The sequence below is a fragment of the Myxine glutinosa genome, chromosome 6 (genome assembly GCF_964187855.1).
Source record: "Myxine glutinosa chromosome 6, kmMyxGlut1.1, whole genome shotgun sequence".
Taxonomy (NCBI): Eukaryota; Metazoa; Chordata; class Myxini; order Myxiniformes; family Myxinidae; genus Myxine; species Myxine glutinosa.
The window spans coordinates 11346632-11368304 of NC_136266.1; the positions used below are offsets into that span (position 1 = coordinate 11346632).

The following is a 21673-nucleotide window of genomic DNA, read 5'->3' on the forward strand; positions in this document are numbered from 1 at the left end:
AATTGATGATTTTAGAAGTTTGACCTTGAGTTGACCTTTGACCTCAAAAATAGTTCGTTTCCCAATTCAGTAAAGCACTATGCAAATGCTATTAAATTTTCAAGTCAATCGGATGAAAATTGATGGGTTTTCAGATGAAAATACATAAAGCACTTGTGCTTAAACAAGCTTAAACTCAGGACAGGTAAAGCGGAAACTATTTCTGGGATCAAGACGTGCCTTGGGGACCAGGACCATGCAAGGTCAAAGCAAAACAATCGGGTAACCTTTTGGAATTGTTTGCAGTATTTCTATTAGCCTGCGACCCACGCCGTGGGAGACAGGGTTTTGCAATCACTTCTGTCTGTGTGTCCGTCCGGGCCATAACTTTTTTTTACCATTTGAGCTTTTGCCATCAAATTTTCAACATAGCTTTATTATGAGAATATGGAGAAGACAAATTAATAATTTGGTCAAAAGGTCAAAGTAGTGCGAGGTAGTGGGTAAGGGAAATGGTGTCAGCGAGAAATGTGTTCGGCAATGGCAAAATGCAGCGTTGCCAACACAGAGAGAAGAAAAAGTGGTCGGATGAAAAGGATCCATAGTGCGAGGGAGCGAAGTGGCCAGATGGTTGTGCGTGGGGGGGGGGGGGGGGGGGTGGGGGGGGCGGTCTGGAAGGAGACTGTCCTCCTCCCACGACAACTTTTGTAATTTCAATCTTTAATTTGTACATTCTAAGACACTCTTTTATGCAAAATTAAAGCAGAATAATCGTGTTTTCCTGATGAATGTTGTTGTTTTTTGCATGTAACTCCTGAGTATTTTTTGGACTTCACGTTGCATAACATTACAATGCCTTCAGAAAGTATTCACGCTCTTGACCCTTTTCACATTTTTGTGGCGTTACAGCCTGAATTTAAAATAGATTAAATTGAGACTTTTTGTCACTGATATACACATGATACCCCATAATGTCAAGTAAGAATTTTTTTTAAACATGTTTACAAAATAATTAAAAATGAAATACATAAATATCTAATTTCCACAAGTATTCAACCCCCTGAGTCAATACTTCCGAGAAGCACCTTTGGCAGCGATTACAGCTGTGAGTATTTTTTGGGTATGTCTGTATCAGCTTTGCACATCTGGATTTGGGGAGTTTGTCCCATTCTTCCTTGCAGATTTGCTCGAGCTCGGTCAAGTTGCATGGGGAGCGGCAGTGAACAGCGATCTTCAGGTCTTTCTACGGATTCTCAAAGGGATTCAAGTCTAGGCTTTGGCTGGGCCACTTTAGGACTTTCACGTTCTTATTCTGAAGCCATTCAAGTGTTGCTTTGGTTGTATGCTTGGGGTCATTGTCCTGTTGGAATATAAATATTCGCCGCAGTCTTAGGTCTTTTGCCCTTTGAAGCAGGTTATCCTCAAGGATTTGCCTGTATTTACCTCCGTTTATCGTTCCCTCTATCCTTACAAGTCTCCTCGTCCCTGCCGCTGAAAAGCATTCCCATAGCATGATACTGCCACCACCATACTTCAAAGTAAGGATGATGTTATATGGGTGATGAGCTGCACTCGGTTTCCGTCAGACGTATAACTTTGCATTCAGGCCAGAGTTCAATTCAAGACGTATAACTTTGCATTCATCTCATCAGACCACAGAATATTTTTCCTCATGCTCTCAGGGTCTTTCACGTGCCTTTTTGAAAACTCCAGGCGTGTCTGTATGGTCACTCTCCCATAAAGCCTAGCTTTGTAAAGTGCTGCAGAGACTGCTGTCTTTCCATCAGGTACTCCCATCTCAGCCAAGGAACTCTGTAGTTCTGTCAGAGTGGTCCTTGGGTTCTTGGTCTCCTCCCTGACCAAGGTCCTTCTTGCCCGGTTGCTCACTTTGGTCTAGGAAGAGTCTGTTTAGTTCCATATTCTTTTCCTTTCCTAATGATGGAGCTCACTGTGCTGTTGGGAATTTTCAACACTCTAGAAATTGTTTTATCCCTTCCACAGATCTATGCCTCCTCAAAATTCTATCTCAGAGTTCTACGGACAGTTCCTTGAACATCATGGCAAAGTTTCTGCTCTGACATGCACTGTCAACTGTGGGACCTTATATAGAAAGGTGTGTTTCTTTCTAAATCATGTCCAATCAATTTAATTAGTCACAGGTGGACTCCAATCAAGTTGTAGAGACATCTCAAGGATGATCAAACGAAATTGGATGCACCTGAGCTCAATTTGAAGTGTCATAGCAAAGGGGTTGAATACTTAATTACTCAAGACATTTCAGCTTTTCATTTTTAAATATTTTGTAAAAATTTCTGAAAAATCATTCCACTGAGATTATGGGGTATTATGTGTGGATGAGTGATAAAAAAAATCTCAGGTTAGTCCATTTAAAATTCAGGCTGTAACAACAAAATGTGAAAAAAATCAAGTTGTGTCAATACTTTCTGAAGGCACTGTATATTGAAATGAGTAAAATATAAGCTCAAATTTAAAGATAAAGTTAGACTTGGTCATGCGCTACTCTCAAATACAGACTTTAGGTAGATCCACTGCATCTGCATCATGTCATTGGGATGCTTGTGACCTAACAGTAAGATTCGTGCGTGTGCTGTGCATGCGACTTGTGCAATCGGCTAATGCGCACGGTCCTCATTGGTACAATCGTTTGCTGCTCCGAGTCAGTTAACCCATGAGAAACAGTCTCTCGGGTCAATGATGCTTGTAAATGGGACAGCGTTTGTCATTTGCTGCCATGTCCTTTCAATAGGAGCTGTCGCCAATCAAATGCAATGAGATTACGGATACGATTTTTCACGCAGCATTGAGGGAAACAGCCCGAATGTCGACATAAACCTTGTCAAAACATGAAAATCTATCAAAATCTTTGATGAGGCATTATTTTGTGAATGCGGTACTTTTCGCTATTATTGACAAAACATTTGGCAGCCTGTTCAAGAATACGAAAAGGGTAGACTACCGACAAAAGCGGTAGAGTTGGAAACATTGAAAATGTAATGCTCGATGAGCCAGTGATGATAATGATTCCACAGGTGGTTTTGCCTAACTACTATTTAGGTACCTAACTACTGTTGGAACATACCCTTTAGACACTTTAGGTACCTTGACTCTTTTGATATTAGAGCCCATTCAGACACTTCATACCCCCTTTCGACCCCTTAAATCCGTTAGACCCCATGGACCTATTTAGACACTACAAACTCCTTTGACCCCTTTAGACCCTAACTAATACTGGAACCTACCCATTAGACCTTTAGAACCCTTGAGACCCTTAAATATCCCTGTAGATCCTTTACACCCTTCAGAGACCTGAGACCCTTTAGGCCCCTTCAAAAATGCACCACACAGACATCAAAAGAGTGTTCTTGCGATATACAGACTATACTTTTTTTTTCAAGCAAGTAACATGCAACCTCTACCCACCCGGAGTGTGGGTATTCTGCCAGTGCGCGATAACAAGGACTCATCATCTAAGTCAGTCCATTTTGGGAAAGTCAGCCATTTGGTACCCTGGACAAAGACCAAATTGCCACACCAATGTACAGGAGCCCTTCATGGTGTCCATAGACACTGGCTCGACACAGCCAGCACATTCTTCATCAAATCAGGTAGGAATTCATTGAGATAAAAACAATCAAATTTACCTTCGCAAAGCCGAAAAAGTCGCAAGCAGATCAGGTCGACTCGAAGAATGAATGAAGACCTGGTTTTCTTTCTGAAGTCGTGCACCGACTTGGCTACGTGCATGCATGGACGTACATGCAAAACCAGTGCAACCTTTGACCTTGGCCATTAGGAAAAGGTCAGAGAGAAAGCCTCCCTAGCCAATGGCTTCAGACATTCCAACTGTAGATTTCACAACTGTAGATTGTTGATGTTGTCCTGCTACTTTAATTGTACACCAGGTATCGTCCATCCCTCTCAGGCCTTTTGTACACCACTGACAGGTGACATAAATATTAACGGTCTGATTGTGTCTGCATCAGGTAGTTACAATAAACGTAGCCATACCCTACAATGTAATAAGTACAATAAGAGAAAATATATAAAATGTAATCGAAAACTGTTTTGTTCCACAACCATTACTTCAGTGGCTGAATTGGCTCAGGAAGTTCTAAACAGAGTTCAATTGTCGGGATCAAATAAAATAAGACCTTCCAACGTGTGTCCTGCGAGGAAAAGTATTTCAATGATGTAATGTTTTGTCCTAGAGGCAACACCTGCAGCCAGTTCGTAACCACAACTCGCTCAGGTAGACGTCGTCGTGTTCCAAGTTGCAGCGATAGTTTACAATTGGGATGATTGACTTTAGCCTTCAAACAATTTAGGAGACTGTGACTGTCAGAAGAAATACAACAGGAAGAGTTGTGTCATTATCAAAGAAGTAATAAAGTTACAAATGAGAATGAATGATCCGAGCGAGTACAAGAACATCCCCTTCACCCGACTGAAAGCTGTAAAAGATTAAATGAACTGTAAAAGTGGGGACAATGTCATTGACACAAAGCCCAGGAGTACTCTCAGTTCAAAACACCAAGTACTGTGAAAGTTGCTATCATGGATTTCTCTACCTGTAGAGACAGCTAACACACCTCCAGAATTGTTGAAACTACATGTTAAATTGTTGGAATTGTTGAAACACATTTCAAATCTGGCCTCCAAAGCCAGTCGCCGACTGGGCATCCTCCGTCGTGCGAAGTCCTTCCTTGGCACACCTGAGCTCATCACCACATACAAAGCTTTCATCCGCAGCTCAATGGAGTACTGCTCTCCCCTCTGGGCCGGTGCTCCTGCCTCTCACCTAGCTCGGCTTCACGCTGTTGAAACCAAAGCTTTCAGAATCATTGGAATCTCCTGCGATGAAGCTAACTCTGAGGGCCTTTCACTCACTCACCGCAGGCAGGTTGGTGGTCTTTCTGTCTTCTACCGACTCCTCTCCGGCCTTGCTCCCCCAGTTCTCTCTGGGCTCTGTCCCGCAAATATTCCTACAGGTCGCACAAGATCTGCCTGCAACCCTCTTATGGTTAAACTGCCAAAATCAAGACTCTCTGCTCACCTTCACTCCTTCATTCCTCACTACTCCCGCCTCTGGAACAAACTCCCCCCACTCCCTTCAATCCCACTCCTACCTCCATGTCTTTAAAACATCTGTTCACCACCATCTCTTATCTTCCCCCATCCAAAACCTTGATCTTTTCTACCCCCGTTAATTCACCCCAGATCCACTTTTATGAAATACCAACTTCTTTCCTGGAAGTTCTAGCAGTGTCCATGTGTTTTATACCTCTCCCACCCCCTTCCCCCCACCTCCCCCCATTCCCACATCTCCTCCCCACAAGCGCTCTCCCTCCCACAGATCTCCTGATGTCCCTGCTCTCAAATGTAGTACTTGTGTGCTTTCCCCTCCCTCCCCATCTTGTCGCCCACTCCCTTTATTTCGTCTTTTGTGTCCGTTTGTTTTTTTTTGTCATTAATGTTAGCTCTTACACGATCCTCGATCTTGTATACAAAAATAATAATAATAATAACTGCTTATAACATCACATTACAGGATTTTGGCGATCCATTTTGTTTGACGTTTGTCATCTGGATCGATTCTGCTGGCAATTCAATAGTTTATGAACCTCAAACATGCCTTTCTCTCAGCACATCGCATGCGTTTTGTATGCAGTTCCTAGTCTTAACAAACACTTTTTAGCAATGAAGCTGAGATATTAAGGAGATGATGTAATATTGACATCATTAAACATTACAATGCCATAACCAAGCACCCCTTACTAAATCGAAATCGGCAATCTTTAGTAGTATGGAGGGAGAGGGGATGCATAGACGGAATGTGCCAAGAAGAGTAAGGACCTTGGCTCACATCGGTTAGATTTACTCCTGTATTAGGGATTTGTCAGAGATAAGTCATATGTATTATGTGCACTGATGGGGACAGTGATTTTAAGCATTAGAGCAGAATATGGTAAGTTGGTATGGTGTAAAACCTTCTGTATAGGTGAGGATAGGTGAAGGACTTAGGCACAAAGGCACCAGGAAAGCATCACGAGCTTTAAAAGGACATCAAGGTGGGCCAATTGGCCAGGAACTGCAGGCCAGGATGGTGTAGTAAGCTGCAGAGGGCACTGATTGAAGGCAGAACATTAATGAGAGGTCACCCCGCAGGGCAGGACACCCACAAAATATGGCGCTGCCCACAGGCAATGAGTGGCCAATGAATGGGCCCAGTCGCATGCTGGGAAGGCAGTCTTTGAGGCTGAAAGCCATGTTGGCACATGTGGCACATGTTGGCACATGTGTGCGGCCAAATGACAGTTAAGAGACATCAGTTGAGCTTTGGAGAGCTTCTGGTTCGAGAGACGGAGGACGCAGTCTCCTCATCACCATTCTCTCCGCCCGAGGCGCACTTCAACTTGTGCCACACCAGCCTGCACCACCACACCATCATCCTGCAGCAGAGACCAGTTCGTGCCTCCTCAAGTCCGCACCTTTTTTGTTCCCCTTCGTTGCTCGTTTGAATCTGGTATTGTCGGCGCTATAGTGGGGTGTACTTACCACCGCCACCTAAGGTGAATGGAGGTTATGTTTTCAACCTGATTGTCTGTCTGTCTGGCTGTCTGTGAACAGGATATCTCCCAAAAAGTTATTTACGGATCCATACGAAACTTAGTGGACAAGTTGGGTGTGTGACAAGGACGAATTTATTTGATTTTGGTGAAGATCCAAATCCGGATCCAGCCTATCAGTGGGATCCAAAACAAATTGTTCAGCCTGGCGGAGTTATGCGCCCTATCGAGTGTCGTTCTAGTTACCCGGCGCTCGCGAAGCGAAAAGTGGGGTTAAGCATTCAGTTACGTACGTACGTGTGCCGTACGTGGCAACCGTTGGTCTGATTGACATGACATTTTCACGATAGGAGCGCCTCCTCCTGTAGAATATTGTAATGATTGTTATGACGTCATATGTCACATGGTACAGGCGCCATCTTGGAAAAACTTCGCATCTCCATATCTCTGAAACCACTCCATGGAAAAAATTGAGACCTGGCTCATTGTCAACTACTTCCCATGGGGAATAAGATACGTTAATGATGATGTCATCGGTGCCTTTGTTATGACGTCATGATTCGACAAGTACAACACCTCATCTGATCATTATTTTAAAAAATTTCAGCAACTGTTGGTCTGATGGACACGAAATTTTCACCATAGGAGTGCCTCCTCCTTTCGAATATTTTAATGATAACCATGACGTCCTAGGTCATGTGGTATAGGCGCCATCTTGGAAAAAAAGATAAATGTTGCACCTCTATTTCTCCAAAACCGCTGCATAGAGAAAATTGAAACATGGCTCATTGTAAATAACTCCATATGGGGAATAGGTGTTGTTAACGATGACGTCATTGCTGCCATAATGATGACGTCATAATTCGACGGGGACAACACTTAGTCTGATCAGCTTGAAATGTATAGGGCATGATCTATGCAACAATTATATTAGAGAATATAAATTTATGATGCCATCGCTCACGTGGTCTGGCAGCCATATTGGATCAAAGGAAAAAAAAGTTCAAAAACAGAAGAGTTGGCTCACAAGTTGACTGCGCAGGATAAGTATTCTATGAATACCATCTAGTTTATTTGTGTAATACGTACATTGTCTTGCGGAGTTCGTTCTATCATCCTTTATTACATCTTTTCTCTCTCTTTCCCGTATTCATCGTTTCTAATAAATCATTTTAATTACAAGAAAGGTTTTCCCGCCTTCCTGCTTTCCCTCATGAGCAACCACCAAGTTCGGTTTATTTATTGGGCAATCATTGGGGGATCGTAACTGGTTAAATTGAATGCAATAATAGTAAATTCTGAATTGAGTGTCCATTTGGTAAGCTTGGCGATCATCAGGAGTTGTCAAACCTCTGGCGTGATGTGTGACGTTAGTCACTTGGCACGAACATGATGTCACATGTAAGATGTGAATTCAAAGTTTACTTTGTCATCGTACTTTCAATCCTTAATTCATATCGGGCAGATCACTCGAACCATCCAAGTCTCTCAAATAATAAATAACAAGATCCAATCACGTCCCTCACCTGTAGTTGGAGGGAATAACCAATCAGCTCTCACCTAATCAATTACCCCCAGGTGGATGGGATTTAAAATAAATTAACTCCCATGCTCTTCCACCTTAGTAAAGCTGCACAAATCAACCAAGAAAAGCTACATAAGGTAAGCCCTTTGCCGTTTCACATACACAAGTAGCACATACATGAAAAACCCAATGCTACGTGCCCTCCCACCCCCGCCCCCCTCCCCCGCACCACCCCTCTCTCCCCCTCTCCCCTCAGCCGCCGAACCGGTTTCATCACTTTTTGGCGAACCATCAGCGACAGAATCATTTTGTTTGAAATCTTAGCCACTTGGGGTAATTTATTAGGCAAGAGCTGATTGTTATTCGACTGTAGAGATGTGAGAGACCTGACTGGATATTTTTAGTCTTGCCCCGAAGGGGATGCGAGACCATTGCAACATCCCTGTCTGTGTACGTGTCCACCTGTCCTTGTGTCCGCGTGTATATATTTTCACTTTAAAAATGTTTTTCTCTGCAACCGTTTCTCCGATTGATGGAAAACGTTCAACACAGGAGGGACTCCCCATGGCGAATATGTTATTGATAACTCTGACACACGGTATGACAGCTAGATTGGATTAAAGGGAAAAAGATGGACATATTTTTCTCTGAAACCGCTCAATGAAAAAGAATGAAACTTGGCATGTCATGAACGATCTCTTTGGGATACACATGGTGATAACGATGATGTCATCTCTCATTATGGTTTTGTTTCTCAATGTATTCTCATATTTCCAACCTTTAGGGGACTTCAGGCATTTTTTTGCTTTGTCGTTCATGGGTAGCGGGTGGAAAAACCACCACCTGTTGAAGGGTTTTTTGTTTAACTTCTTTCCTTCGTATTTCATGTGTTATACTGTTTGTAACCTTGCCTTCTAGTCGTTTTGGAAAATTATTTCATAAAAATAGTACTTCTAGGCTCAGACGCGACCTTTTGTTTCACAATTTTGTCTGACTGCCTGAGTTTAACCGAAACAGTGATTTTTTTTCCCTACAGTTTTACAGGTTTTTATGCCTCTGCCCCCGGAAGGTGGCCGGAGGCATTATGTTTTTGGGTTGTCCGTCCGTCTGTACGGGCTAAACCTCGTCTCAGCAATCGCATGTCTGATTGAGACGAAATTTTCAGGGTAGGGGTGACACCCATGCAGAATGTTTTTATGATGTCATAGGTCACGTGGTATGGCAGCCATCTTGGATTAAACGCAAATAATAAAAAATATATTTCTCGGAAACCGCTGAATGGAAAAATTTGAAACTTAGCACATTGTCAAATACTCCCAATGGGGAACAAAAGCATGATAATGATGACATAATAGGTGAAGTGGTATACCAGCCAAAAGTGTTTCAATCGAATTCCTTATCCTAAAAATCTGAAATTGCATGCAAATGATCCACAACACATTTGTATTGAAATATTAAATTTATGACATCATAGGCCACATGGTTTGGCAGCCATATTGGATTTAACTTAAAACCTTTAAAAAACATCTTCTCCCAAACCACCAAATCTATTGACTCAAAACTTTCCAAGTGTCATTGACTAAGCATGGCAATTAAACGATGATCAAGAAAATTTTCATTGGTCACATGGTGTGGCAGCCATCTTGGATAGAAAAATAAACCTTATCCGATCAACACAAAACTTCACAAACATAATCCCCTACCCATACATATGCAGAGTGTACATTTTTAACCCTTAGATGCAGAAGTGGGTAATATTTGACCTGGCATGGTTTTTGTTTTACTTTAACTTTGTGATAAAAAATATTGCTATGCATGACCTTCCATATATGCTTCAAATAAAGGATAATACATATTCCTATGTGTTTGTTTTATTTTTTTTGTCTTTCAGGATTGTTGTAATAATGTTTTATCAAAAATTTCGCGTTCATCCAGAAGTAGGTACTTTTTGACCCGGGCTAAGAATGATTGTTTTATCACTATAACAATACATTTTTACACATGACCTTTCATATGTGCTGAGAATAAAGGGTAACACATATTCCTTTGTGTGTTTTATTTTATTTTTCTTTCAGGATCGCTGCAAAATAGCACTTGACTGTGCACCTTTGCATCCCAGCTTGGGTTGCTTCATCGGTTCAAATTGGTTCCAAGTAAAGTCTCTGAAAATGAGCTTCAGGCTTTTTTTGGCTTGAACTTGCTGGCCGGCTATGAGAGGAGTTGGGACGTTCCCATAAGGGAACTGTTCAGCGAGCACTTGTGTAACCCTATATACCACGCGACGATGTCAGTTTCTCGCTTTCATAGAGGTCATATGTCACATGGTGTGGTAGCCATATTAGCTTGAAAGCCAATAATTAAAAAAATCCCTTCTCTGAAACCGCTTCACCGATCGAAGGTTTCACAGTCATGGCATGGTGATACTTGAAAACAGCTGAAGGGATTTAAATCAAACTTGTTTATTTTTTGGACAGTGAACGAGGGCATCTACCCATTGTGGGACGATGCGGGGGCATATTGGCGAAACAATCAAATTGCTCTAGTTGACTGTAACTTTGTTGTCTTCACTAGTTGGCATTTACCAATGTCGATAAGGTAACCATAAATCCTAACTCGTCCTTTCACTCCCTCCTTGAGGAGGTGGTTGGGGCGGCTCTTTGCCTGAGCACCAGGCAGCAGGCGGTGGTGCCCCCATCATCACAGTCTGCTTCGGGCCTTTTGTCGGTGGTGTTCAAACAGTAGAACCGAGCACAGTTTCCCCTAACCTACAGGTGGTGGTGACCCTAGTGTTTTCCCTTAAACAGGAGGTGGTGTTCCCACCATCTTCAATCCCTCTCCTTCCTCCAGGGTTTTAAAACAGCTGTTCAACACAATCTCTTATCTTACCCCATCCAAAACATTGATCTTTTCTACCCCTGTTAATACAACCCAAATCCACCTATTTCAATCTCCAACGTCTTTCCTGAAATTCCTAGTAGTGTTCATTTGCTTCATACCGTGTACCCCTCCACCCTCCACCTCCATATATATATATATATATGTGTGTGTGTGTGTATGTATGTATGTATGTGTGTGCATACATGAATTACAAGGACATTAAGAGGTACGAGGGCAAATAGACACAGTATGTGGCATTTGAACCTGGGTCCCAGCATCGTAAGCTAAGTGCTCAGATGGGAACTCCAAACAAGACAACCCCTCAGCACCAAATAACAATTAATCCAGCACTCACCTCATATTCTGGAACGGCCAGTGGAATTTTCATGGCGCTACCATTGGTGTTCACCACCTTTATGGTCTGGTACGTTGTACTATTAGCAATGGCCTCTTCAATGATGTTTGACTGTTCCATTACTGGTTTGTCCAGCATTTTCACATTGGATGTAAAAGGTGAAGGTAACACCCGGTGTATAAGCCTGAAGAATTTGTCTTTCTGATTGTTTATGGCTGTTGCGATTCTCCCAAGTGCAATACCAATGTTCATTACATCGCTGTCATCGTCCGAACTGGCAAATTTGTCTGCACTGAAGGAACTCAGGAGAAGTGCCAGGAAGAGGTTTAGAACCTGCCAGAACAGAAGGAAGTTGAGAGCATTACAATTGGTATCATCATTAGCATGAGCATCATTGTCATTGTGGTTATTGACCTTAGCAGAAAGTGTGAGATACATAACTCGGACTTTGGAGCTAAGGTAGGAATGAATGTGCCATAAATATTCAGGTGGAGGATGTGGTGTGTGTTACGTGGAAATCAAATTAACTCGCACAGACTGCATCTAGCCCAGCGGCTAAGTCCAAAAATATGGCAGTATATTTCACTTTGTGGAGAAATTATGAAACTTTGCACACAGGTCGGGGACCCCAGTAGGAACATTTTTCGATTAGGACCCAACTCAGCATAGGCCAAAGGTCAACAACTTTGTCAAATTTCTAAAATCCTCAATTTTCATCTGATTGACTTGAAATTTGAAGAGCATTTACATATCAGGTCACTGAATACAACCACCAATTAGTTTTGAGGTCAACATAGGCCAAAAGGTCAACATAGGCCAAAGGTCAACAACTTTGTCAAATTTCTAAAATCCTCAATTTTCATCTGATTGACTTGAAATTTGAAGAGCATTTACATATCAGGTCACTGAATACAACTACCAATTATTTTTGAGGTCAACATAGGCCAAAAGGTCAACATAGGCCAAAGGTCAACAACTTTGTCAAATTTCTAAAATCCTCAATTTTCATCTGATTGACTTGAAATTTGAAGAGCATTTACATATCAGGTCACTGAATACAACCACCAATTATTTTTGAGGTCAACATAGGCCAAAGGTCAACATAGGCCAAATTTTTAAAATCCTCAATTTTCATCTGATTGACTTGAAATTTGAAGAGCATTTACATATCAGGTCACTGAATACAACTACCAATTATTTTTGAGGTCAACATAGGCCAAAAGGTCAACATAGGCCAAAGGTCAACAACTTTGTCAAATTTCTAAAATCCTCAATTTTCATCTGATTGACTTGAAATTTGAAGAGCATTTACATATCAGGTCACTGAATACAACCACCAATTATTTTTGAGGTCAACATTGGCCAAAAAGTCAACATAGGCCAAATTTCTAAAATCCTCAATTTTCATCTGATTGACTTCAATTTTGAAGAGCATTTACATATCAGGTCACTGAATACAACTACCAATTATTTTTGAGGTCAACATTGGCCAAAAGGTCAACATAGGCCAAATTTCTAAAATCCTCAATTTTCATCCGATTGACTTGAAAAGGAACGATCTTGAATGACCTGGACATGGTTTATGATTTTCCACCTGTAAAAGAAAACATGCGTTAATACAATAATGATAACGAACTTTGATGTCTGCAAAGAACTTTATTGCATAAAAAAGGAAATCTTCTGTCTTAACCTAAACTAATGCAAACAGATGGCAGCACTGAAATAATATGGGGTGCTAAGTAAAATCATATGGGGTGCTAACTGATCACCTGTTCACCCAAATTGTCATGGGGGGGGGGGGGGTTAGCCACTGCAATCGTATTTCTATCGGCCACCAGGGGGCTTTTCAGAGTTGGGTCCTATAGTCTAGTAGGAAGACTAGGTCCCCCTGCACCCCCCGGAGATATACTTCTAATCAGTGTTTCTAGATTGGAAAAAATGTGTAGAAAATGACTAGCTATGGCCCCAAGCTGAAAAATGTCCCACATACCATTTTTATGCAAATTACTGCTGCCATTATCAAAAAAACGATTTTTGACATATCTCAGCCAATATTGCAGATAATTGAAAAATGAAGGTGTCTAGACCCATGTTTTGAAGGGCATAGATCATGATAGAACTATTCATAACATGATTACATGTGTCTATGGTATACTAGTATGCTAATTAGTGCTTTATTTACAAAATAATCACAGTTTTACGAAATAATAGACTCATATTAAGGTCCGTCTACACAGACGTTAACACAAAGTTTTATTTTTCTAAATATTACAACTGTCAAAATAGTCCTAGCACTCAATGTGACCACTCTTCTCTTGCTTGTTTTAGATAAACATCATTAGCATTAGTGATTCTACACTGAGTCAGTCATCATCATTTTCATCGAAATCGTCAGAGTCAAACTCTTCTTCTCCTTCCTCTTCCTCCTCCTCTTCGTGCTCTCCTGTGTTCAGAAGATCCACCAGTGAGGTTGGTAGGATGGGACCACTGGACCACATTGGTTTCAACAGTCCTTCATCAGTCCTTATCCATCCTTGCTCCTCATAAGGTTTTGGCTTTTCGATGATAGGTTGATCGGCTCTTTTGTACAATGCTACGCGGTGGTTCACACGCTGGATGTGCGGCTTCAGGGCAGACTGGCATGGAGGAAGGCGAGCCAGATCAACCTTGGACTTGGATGTGAGGGTCTTGTCCTCTCCCACCATTTTTCGTAGCAGCTTGGCACGGATCATGCTCGGATCATGATCATGATGTTCTCCTCCTCAGTGAATCTCTCCATCAACAGCCTCTCCATTGCCTCACACACTGTTTTGAGGCAAAAGAGGGACTTTGCGTAGGCCTTTCCACTGAGAACACCTTTGAGAGATCCACTTGTTACTAGTTGTGCCTCAAAGAGAATCTCTGCATATCCAGAACCACGCATCTTGTGTCCAGTGAGCATCCCGATGTAGTTCATGGATGTGTGGAAGGGTCCAATCGTTACTACATGACTAGCAAATTCATTTGGCCAGCGCCAGATGATGGGAAGGGCTTTCATGCAGACACCCAGATCAAATGTATTCAGGACCCATCTCTGACCCACCTCAGCAGTTGCTGCCTCGGAACGCTTCAGTAGCTCACGAACAACTGCGTTGTCTGTGATCGGTTGGTGGATAGGCGTGCAGTAGTCGACTGTTGATTTGCTGGGTGGGGGAGAACCAGTTGCAGAGGTGAAACCCCCTAGCCCAGGCACAGGCTGCAGGCCATTGCCATGCCATGCAGGCACCAGGCACAGACCGATCACAGACAACGCAGTTGTTCGTGAGCTACTGAAGCGTTCCGAGGCAGCAACTGCTGAGGTGGGTCAGAGATGGGTCCTGAATACATTTGATCTGGGTGTCTGCATGAAAGCCCTTCCCATCATCTGGCGCTGGCCAAATGAATTTGCTAGTCATGTAGTAACGATTGGACCCTTCCACACATCCATGAACTACATCGGGATGCTCACTGGACACAAGATGCGTGGTTCTGGATATGCAGAGATTCTCTTTGAGGCACAACTAGTAACAAGTGGATCTCTCAAAGGTGTTCTCAGTGGAAAGGCCTACGCAAAGTCCCTCTTTTGCCTCAAAACAGTGTGTGAGGCAATGGAGAGGCTGTTGATGGAGAGATTCACTGAGGAGGAGAACATCATGATCTCTGACCCTGCTGTGCTTCTCAGAATGACCCAGTCTTGCAACCGAGAGCACCTCGATGAAGCCCTCAAAGACCCCTCAACTCTACTCCTCATCAAAAATTTGCATAAAATTTGCATAATTTTGCATAAAATTTGCAGCAGTAATTTGCATAAAAATGGTATGTGGGACATTTTTTCAGCTTGGGGCCATAGCTAGTCATTTTCTACACATTTTGTCCAATCTAGAAACACTGATTAGAAGTATATCTCCGGGGGGTGCAGGGGGACCTAGTCTTCCTACTAGACTACTAATCGAAAAATGTTCCTACTGGGGTCCTCCACCTGTCTGTAAAGTTTCATAATTTCGCCACAAAGTGAATTCCACCTCCTCCTTCATGCATCCGCCAAATAAAACTCTCAAGGTAACCCCAGCTCAATGGAAATAGAGAATTGCTCTGTCTCGTCTAATGTCAACATTTTAAGGACCAATTGAAGACCCGAGTGGAAGAAATACTTCAGTCACAAAAGAACTCCATGGAAAATTATTACACACATGGATTGTGTCCATATTGTAGATGCACTTCCTGGTTCTAATGCACATTGCCCAAGAATATGACTTTAGCACTTCTTCCACTCAGATCTTCAATTGAGAAAAACTGAAGTATAAAGGCACAAATCTTGATACAAATTCTAGGGTCATGGAAGAGCGAGGTTACGGGGTAAAATGGCGACATACACATGGCGGGGCCACATTTGGACACAATAAGGAAGAGAATGAAGGAACAGGAAGAAGGAGGGAATGGGAGGAAACATAGTAACCTGCAAGTAAGAGGGTTGCGTTAGGTCTTGTCAAGAGGTGTAGACCAAATGGCGGTTAGGAGTGAGAGGCAAATTGAGATGATGGTGCACTCCATGCATGAAGCCCTGGAAGTATAAGTGGGAAAAACAGCTTCTGGAAGGTGGTTCCATAGATGGGATAACCGAGGAACAAAAGGGAGGAGGTGTGCAGAAAGAATGGATTTTGGGAGCTTAACCAAGGTGATGTCACAGGTAGAAACTGTGTCCGAGCTAAGCTGGAGAGGGTCGGAGGATTCAGTGAGCGGATTTACGGCTTCTGGAAGGTGGTTCCATAGATGGGATAACCGAGGAACAAAAGGGAGGAGGTGTGCAGAAAGAATGGATTTTGGGAGTTTAACCAAGGTGATGTCACAGGTAGAAACTGTGTCCGAGCTAAGCTGGAGAGGGTCGGAGGATTCAGTGAGCGGATTTACGGCTTCTGGAAGGTGGTTCCATAGATGGGATAACCGAGGAACAAAAGGGAGGAGGTGTGCAGAAAGAATGGATTTTGGGAGTTTAACCAAGGTGATGTCACAGGTAGAAACTGTGTCCGAGCTAAGCTGGAGAGGGTCGGAGGATTCAGTGAACAGATTTACGTTGGAATTGAAGGAAACAACCGTAATTGGCCACACACATTTGCTTTGTGTCTTCCTTGTAGGAGTAACGGGAAGTCGGAGTAAATCGAGATGTACAAATGAAGGCGCAGACAGGAAGCCTTCACTAACCTTTGTACCATGTGTTGCTATTATGGGCCTAGTACCTACCTCATGGAGAGCAATGTCGATGTGCTTCGGACTTTTTAGATTATTTAAAAGATGACAGAGTTACTTATCCAGTTCACTTGTTGGTAACACGTGCGCCTGACATTGCTATCATGGTGCTCAAAACAAATGGTGGCTGGACCGTCGATTTCAGTTTTACTCAAACCTGATGTGACAACAACTTCCCCCAAACTAATTTATTGTGTTCGCAGCGGATGCAGAGTATGAGCAAGAGGGAAAGAAAGAGAAAGAAATGGAGTCAGAAGTCTCCCCAACCCCACCACGGACCTACCACTGACTATGCATTTTGGGGAGGGGTGTTTCATGTTTGTACATTTTAAAGAACTAGGGCATGCCCGTACTATATCTATATCTAAAATTATATCCCCCCCTCTATTTACATGAAATGGTTTGGTCCAAAGCGAACGGCTTGCGAGTACGGTGTTTTTTATCGGACCCGTGGAATTATAGATAGTAGTTTTAATTAGTTTTAAAACATAGTTTAACGCCAACATAGTTTGCCAACGTGAAATAAATGAATACGCTCTCAAATGTGCCGTCCGAGGCAGAGTCTGTTCGGCACGTTCGGCACACGTGATAGCTCGCTGCTCTCTGATTGGTTGAATCGTTTTTTGGACATAGCTCGGTAACTACTTGTCCGATTAATATGAAACCTTGAAAAGGCACATCCTCGGGTCCCCAGCAATATACCTGGCAAGTTTCAAGTATATCGGACCGGTAGTTGTCGAGAAACAGCGGTCGCATACACACACACACACAGACAGAGATTAGTGGAATTATAGATAGATTAGGATGAAAAGTAGAAATAACAATAAAAGTATGAGTGGAATGTTTCATTATAGTCCTCCATGAGAGTATAATTGAAGAAATAGCCACAAATCGTTTTAAATTTGACTACAGCAGCCATGTTTGCTGTCATATGGATGTGTTCCGTTCGCCAGGCAACTCTCAATCACTTGCTCTGTTTCCCGAGAAACTTGGCAAGCGGCTTGCAAGTGCTTGATTCAGAATAGCTGGCTTGGCAAGCGGCTTGCAAGTGCTTGATACAGAATAGCTGGCTTGGCAAGCGGCTTGCAAGTGCTTGATACCGAATAGCTGGCTTGACAAGCAGCTTGCAAGTGCTTGATACGGAATAGCTGGCTTGGCAAGCGGCTTGCAAGTGCTCAATACGGAATAGCTGGCTTGGCGCTTGCAAGTGCTCGATACGGAATAGCTGGCTTGGCAAGTGGCTTGCAAGTGCTTGATACCGAATAGCTGGCTTGGTAAGCAGATTGCAAGTGCTTGATACGGAATAGCTGGCTTGGCAAGCGCCTTGCAAGTGCTTGATACCGAATAGCTGGCTTGGTAAGCAGATTGCAAGTGCTTGATATGGAATATCTGGCTTGGCAAGCGCCTTGCAAGTGCTTGATACGGGATAGCTGGCTTGGCAAGCAGCTTGCAAGTGCTTGATACGGAATAGCTGGCTTGGCAAGCGGCTTGCAAGTGCTTGATACAGAATAGCGGGCTTGGCAAGCGGCTTGCAAGTGCTTGATACAGAATAGCTGGCTTGGCAAGTGGCTTGCAAGTGCTTGATATGGAATAGCTGGCTTGGCAAGTGGCTTGCAAGTGCTTGATACGGAATAGCTGGCTTGGCAAGCAGCTTGCAAGTGCTTGATACGGAATAGCTGGCTGGGCAAGCGGCTTGCAAGTGCTTGATACGGAATAGCTGGCTTGGCAAGCGCCTTGCAAGTGCTTGATACACAATAGCTGGCTTGGCAAGCGGCTTGCAAGTGCTTAATACGGAATAGCTGGCTGGGCAAGCGGCTTGCAAGTGCTTGATACGGAATAGCTGGCTTGGCAAGCGGTTTGCAAGTGCTTGATACGGAATAGCTGGCTTGGAAAGCGGCTTGCAAGTGCTTGATACGGAATAGCTGTTTTGGCAAGCGGCTTGCAAGTGCTTGATATGGAATAGCTGGCTTGGCAAGCGGCTTGCAAGTGCTTGATATGGAATAGCTGGCTTGGCAAGCGGTTTGCAAGTGCTTGATATGGAATAGCTGGCTTGGCAAGCGGCTTGCAAGTGCTTGATACAGAATAGCTGGCTTGGCAAGTGGCTTGCAAGTGCTTGATATGGAATAGCTGGCTTGGCAAGCGGCTTGCAAGTGCTTGATACGGAATAGCTGGCTTGGCAAGCAGCTTGCAAGTGCTTGATACGGAATAGCTGGCTGGGCAAGCGGCTTGCAAGTGCTTGATACGGAATAGCTGGCTTGGCAAGCGGCTTGCAAGTGCTTGATACACAATAGCTGGCTTGGCAAGCGGCTTGCAAGTGCTTAATACGGAATAGCTGGCTGGGCAAGCGGCTTGCAAGTGCTTGATACGGAATATCTGGCTTGGCAAGCGGTTTGCAAGTGCTTGATACGGAATAGCTGGCTTGGAAAGCGGCTTGCAAGTGCTTGATACGGAATAGCTGTTTTGGCAAGCGGCTTGCAAGTGCTTGATATGGAATAGCTGGCTTGGCAAGCGGCTTGCAAGTGCTTGATACGGAATAGCTGTTTTGGCAAGCGGCTTGCAAGTGCTTGATATGGAATAGCTGGCTTGGCAAGCGGCTTGCAAGTGCTTGATACAGAATAGCTGGCTTGGCAAGTGGCTTGCAAGTGCTTGATATGGAATAGCTGGCTTGGCAAGCGGTTTGCAAGTGCTTGATATGGAATAGCTGGCTTGGCAAGCGGCTTGCAAGTGCTTGATACGGAATAGCTGGCTTGGCAAGCGGCTTGCAAGTGTTTGATACGGAATAGCTGGCTTGGCAAGTGGCTTGCAAGTGCTCGATACGGAATAGCTGGCTTGGCAAGTGGTTTGCAAGTGCTTGATACGGAATAGCTTGCTTGGCAAGTGATAGCAAGCCACTTGCTAACGGAACACGCCCCTGGGTGCGGGGAAGTAGGTTTAGTCCTGTGATCATCCTGGTCTACATACAACTTAACGACTCCACTGTGCATACACTAAGGACTAGCAGTCTGAAATACTCTGGTTCCACCAATAGAGATAAAGACTATTTTTGAAGCAAGTAACACTTCGAGCTTCAAGAACCTCTTGTGGAAGTCCATTCCATTCATTTATGACTCTGGCAAATAACGTGTTTCTCACTTCCAGCCTCTGTGATACTGTTTCTCACCAGCCTCGTGTTTCTCATTTATGACTCTTGCAAATAACCAGGAAACAACTTTAGATGGTGTCGTCTTGTGGTTGTGTTAGCTGCAAGTGTGAAAATGTGATCGACTGGAACCCTGAGCTTCCCAAGCAGCAACTTGAACACGGTAATCATGTCATACAATGAGTACGGGTTCAGTATCTTCAGTCATTGAGATCTTCAGTCATTGCACGTAGAGTCCGAAGGTAGTTGACGCAACTCGCGAATTAAGCAACGAGCCCATCTCTGTACCTTATCGATCTTGTCCCCATCAGTCTTGTATCGCAGGTGCTATAGAATGTTCCCATACTTAAAGTGGGGGTCTGCAATGCAACTGAGACGAAGGTCAGTTGAATTGGAGGTCATGAAGCCCACATGTTACAGCAATGATTTTCCACCTCGACGCAGGGGGTGTTCCCTGACCTCTTGGGTTGTTCAAGACAGCCGGTTGTTCAGTTCAGACATTGCTCAGGAAATGACACATTGCGTCTTCCCACTGGTGTAGCGACATGACCTTTATGAACCTAATGTCATGTAACATATTGCACTTGTATTGAGTAGACATTGTTTTTTGTGACTATTTATTTCTTTTTGTCTCGTACAGTGCTGATAACGTTATTATAAACCCCCATGGGATCATTATAACCAGAATGCCATGCAAATTACATATAGTTTTCCATTATATCGTCTGCTGTACATTCTGTGATGGGAATAGCTGATGAGTAAATTGAAAGCAAAAAAAGCTCTTGAAGTATATGAGGACATGATATCTGTGCTGTGACCTCTGCAAATACATCACTGTCCACGAACATTGGAGCCGTCACACGCAAGACCTCACGTCAACTGACAACTATGCATCAAGATCAGGAGCGGGCCCAGGATTGTTTTCCCGGGAGACCTAGGTAGGTAGAGCTTCATAGCCAAGGTGAGGGGTAGTGAGGACCAGTTCTGGAGGGGAGGAGGTGTCCCATCCCTTCAGTCGCAACTGTTTCATCAAATGTAGAATTGGCCTAGCATTCGGTGTTCTCATCTGAGCACGTCATCATGCTCACATCCCAAGTCCAAATCCCATTTACTCTCTTGTTTTGTGGATTCTATACAAATAAAACTACTAAACGATGTCTCCTCGTGTCTTTATCCTGAATGGGATATGTGACGTGTACGAACTCCTCTGTGAACAAAATAGACAATCCAAGGGTGTGCTGGGAAAGTTTACTTAACTTTCACCAGCACATCAAAGATTCCGAGGAATATGATGGAATCACAGGGAACTTCAACACCCATGGAGGCCATGAGGCCTGCACAATCCCACCCACATAGCCCTCTATCTCCATCACTTCCAGGTACCCATCCAAATCTAGTTTGAACCCATCCACCGTTTCTGCTGTCACCACCTTTCCTGGGAGACCATTCCATGCACAAACCACACACTGAGTGAAACATCTCCTCTTCTTTGCTCTCCAGCTCTGGCCTCTTATTCTATCAGTCTATACAAGATTGTTTAGGAAACGAAGCAAGATGTCAAATACTACAAAAAGATTTGCCAAGATCCATGCATAAATAACTATAGACGGTAGACGCCCCTTTGGAATATTTGGGAAGTGGAGTTTATTTTGGTTCACGAGTTATCAAACAGAGTGACCACTATATTCGTCATGTGTGTGTGTCTGTCTGTCTGTCTGTCTGTCCGCAGCATAACTACCCGATGATATCATCCAATCTTCATGAAACTTGGGTGGGAGGTTGATATCATGATCTAGTTGTGTCCTGCCTAGAGTGGGCGTATTGCGCCCATTGTGGGCGGAGCGACGCCCGAAAAAGATGTCTTTTTAGGGGGTAATCGAGTTCAAGCGACATCTTCTCCGAGAGAGTTGGTGGAATCTGACAGGGGCTTCTGTATTTGGTTAGGCCAA

The 21673-nt window shown here is 43.5% G+C and overlaps 1 protein-coding gene across 1 annotated transcript in view; it reads right to left on the minus strand.

Moving 5' to 3' along the window:
* The window catches only part of LOC137429583 (sodium channel protein type 3 subunit alpha-like), a 192099-nt gene that overhangs the window by 129646 nt on the left and 40780 nt on the right, over positions 1–21673 (minus strand). Inside the window, exon 14 of the mRNA XM_078779597.1 lies at positions 11324–11656. Within this exon, the coding sequence (XP_078635723.1) occupies positions 11324–11656 (333 nt within the window). The remainder of the gene's footprint in view (positions 1–11323; positions 11657–21673) is intronic.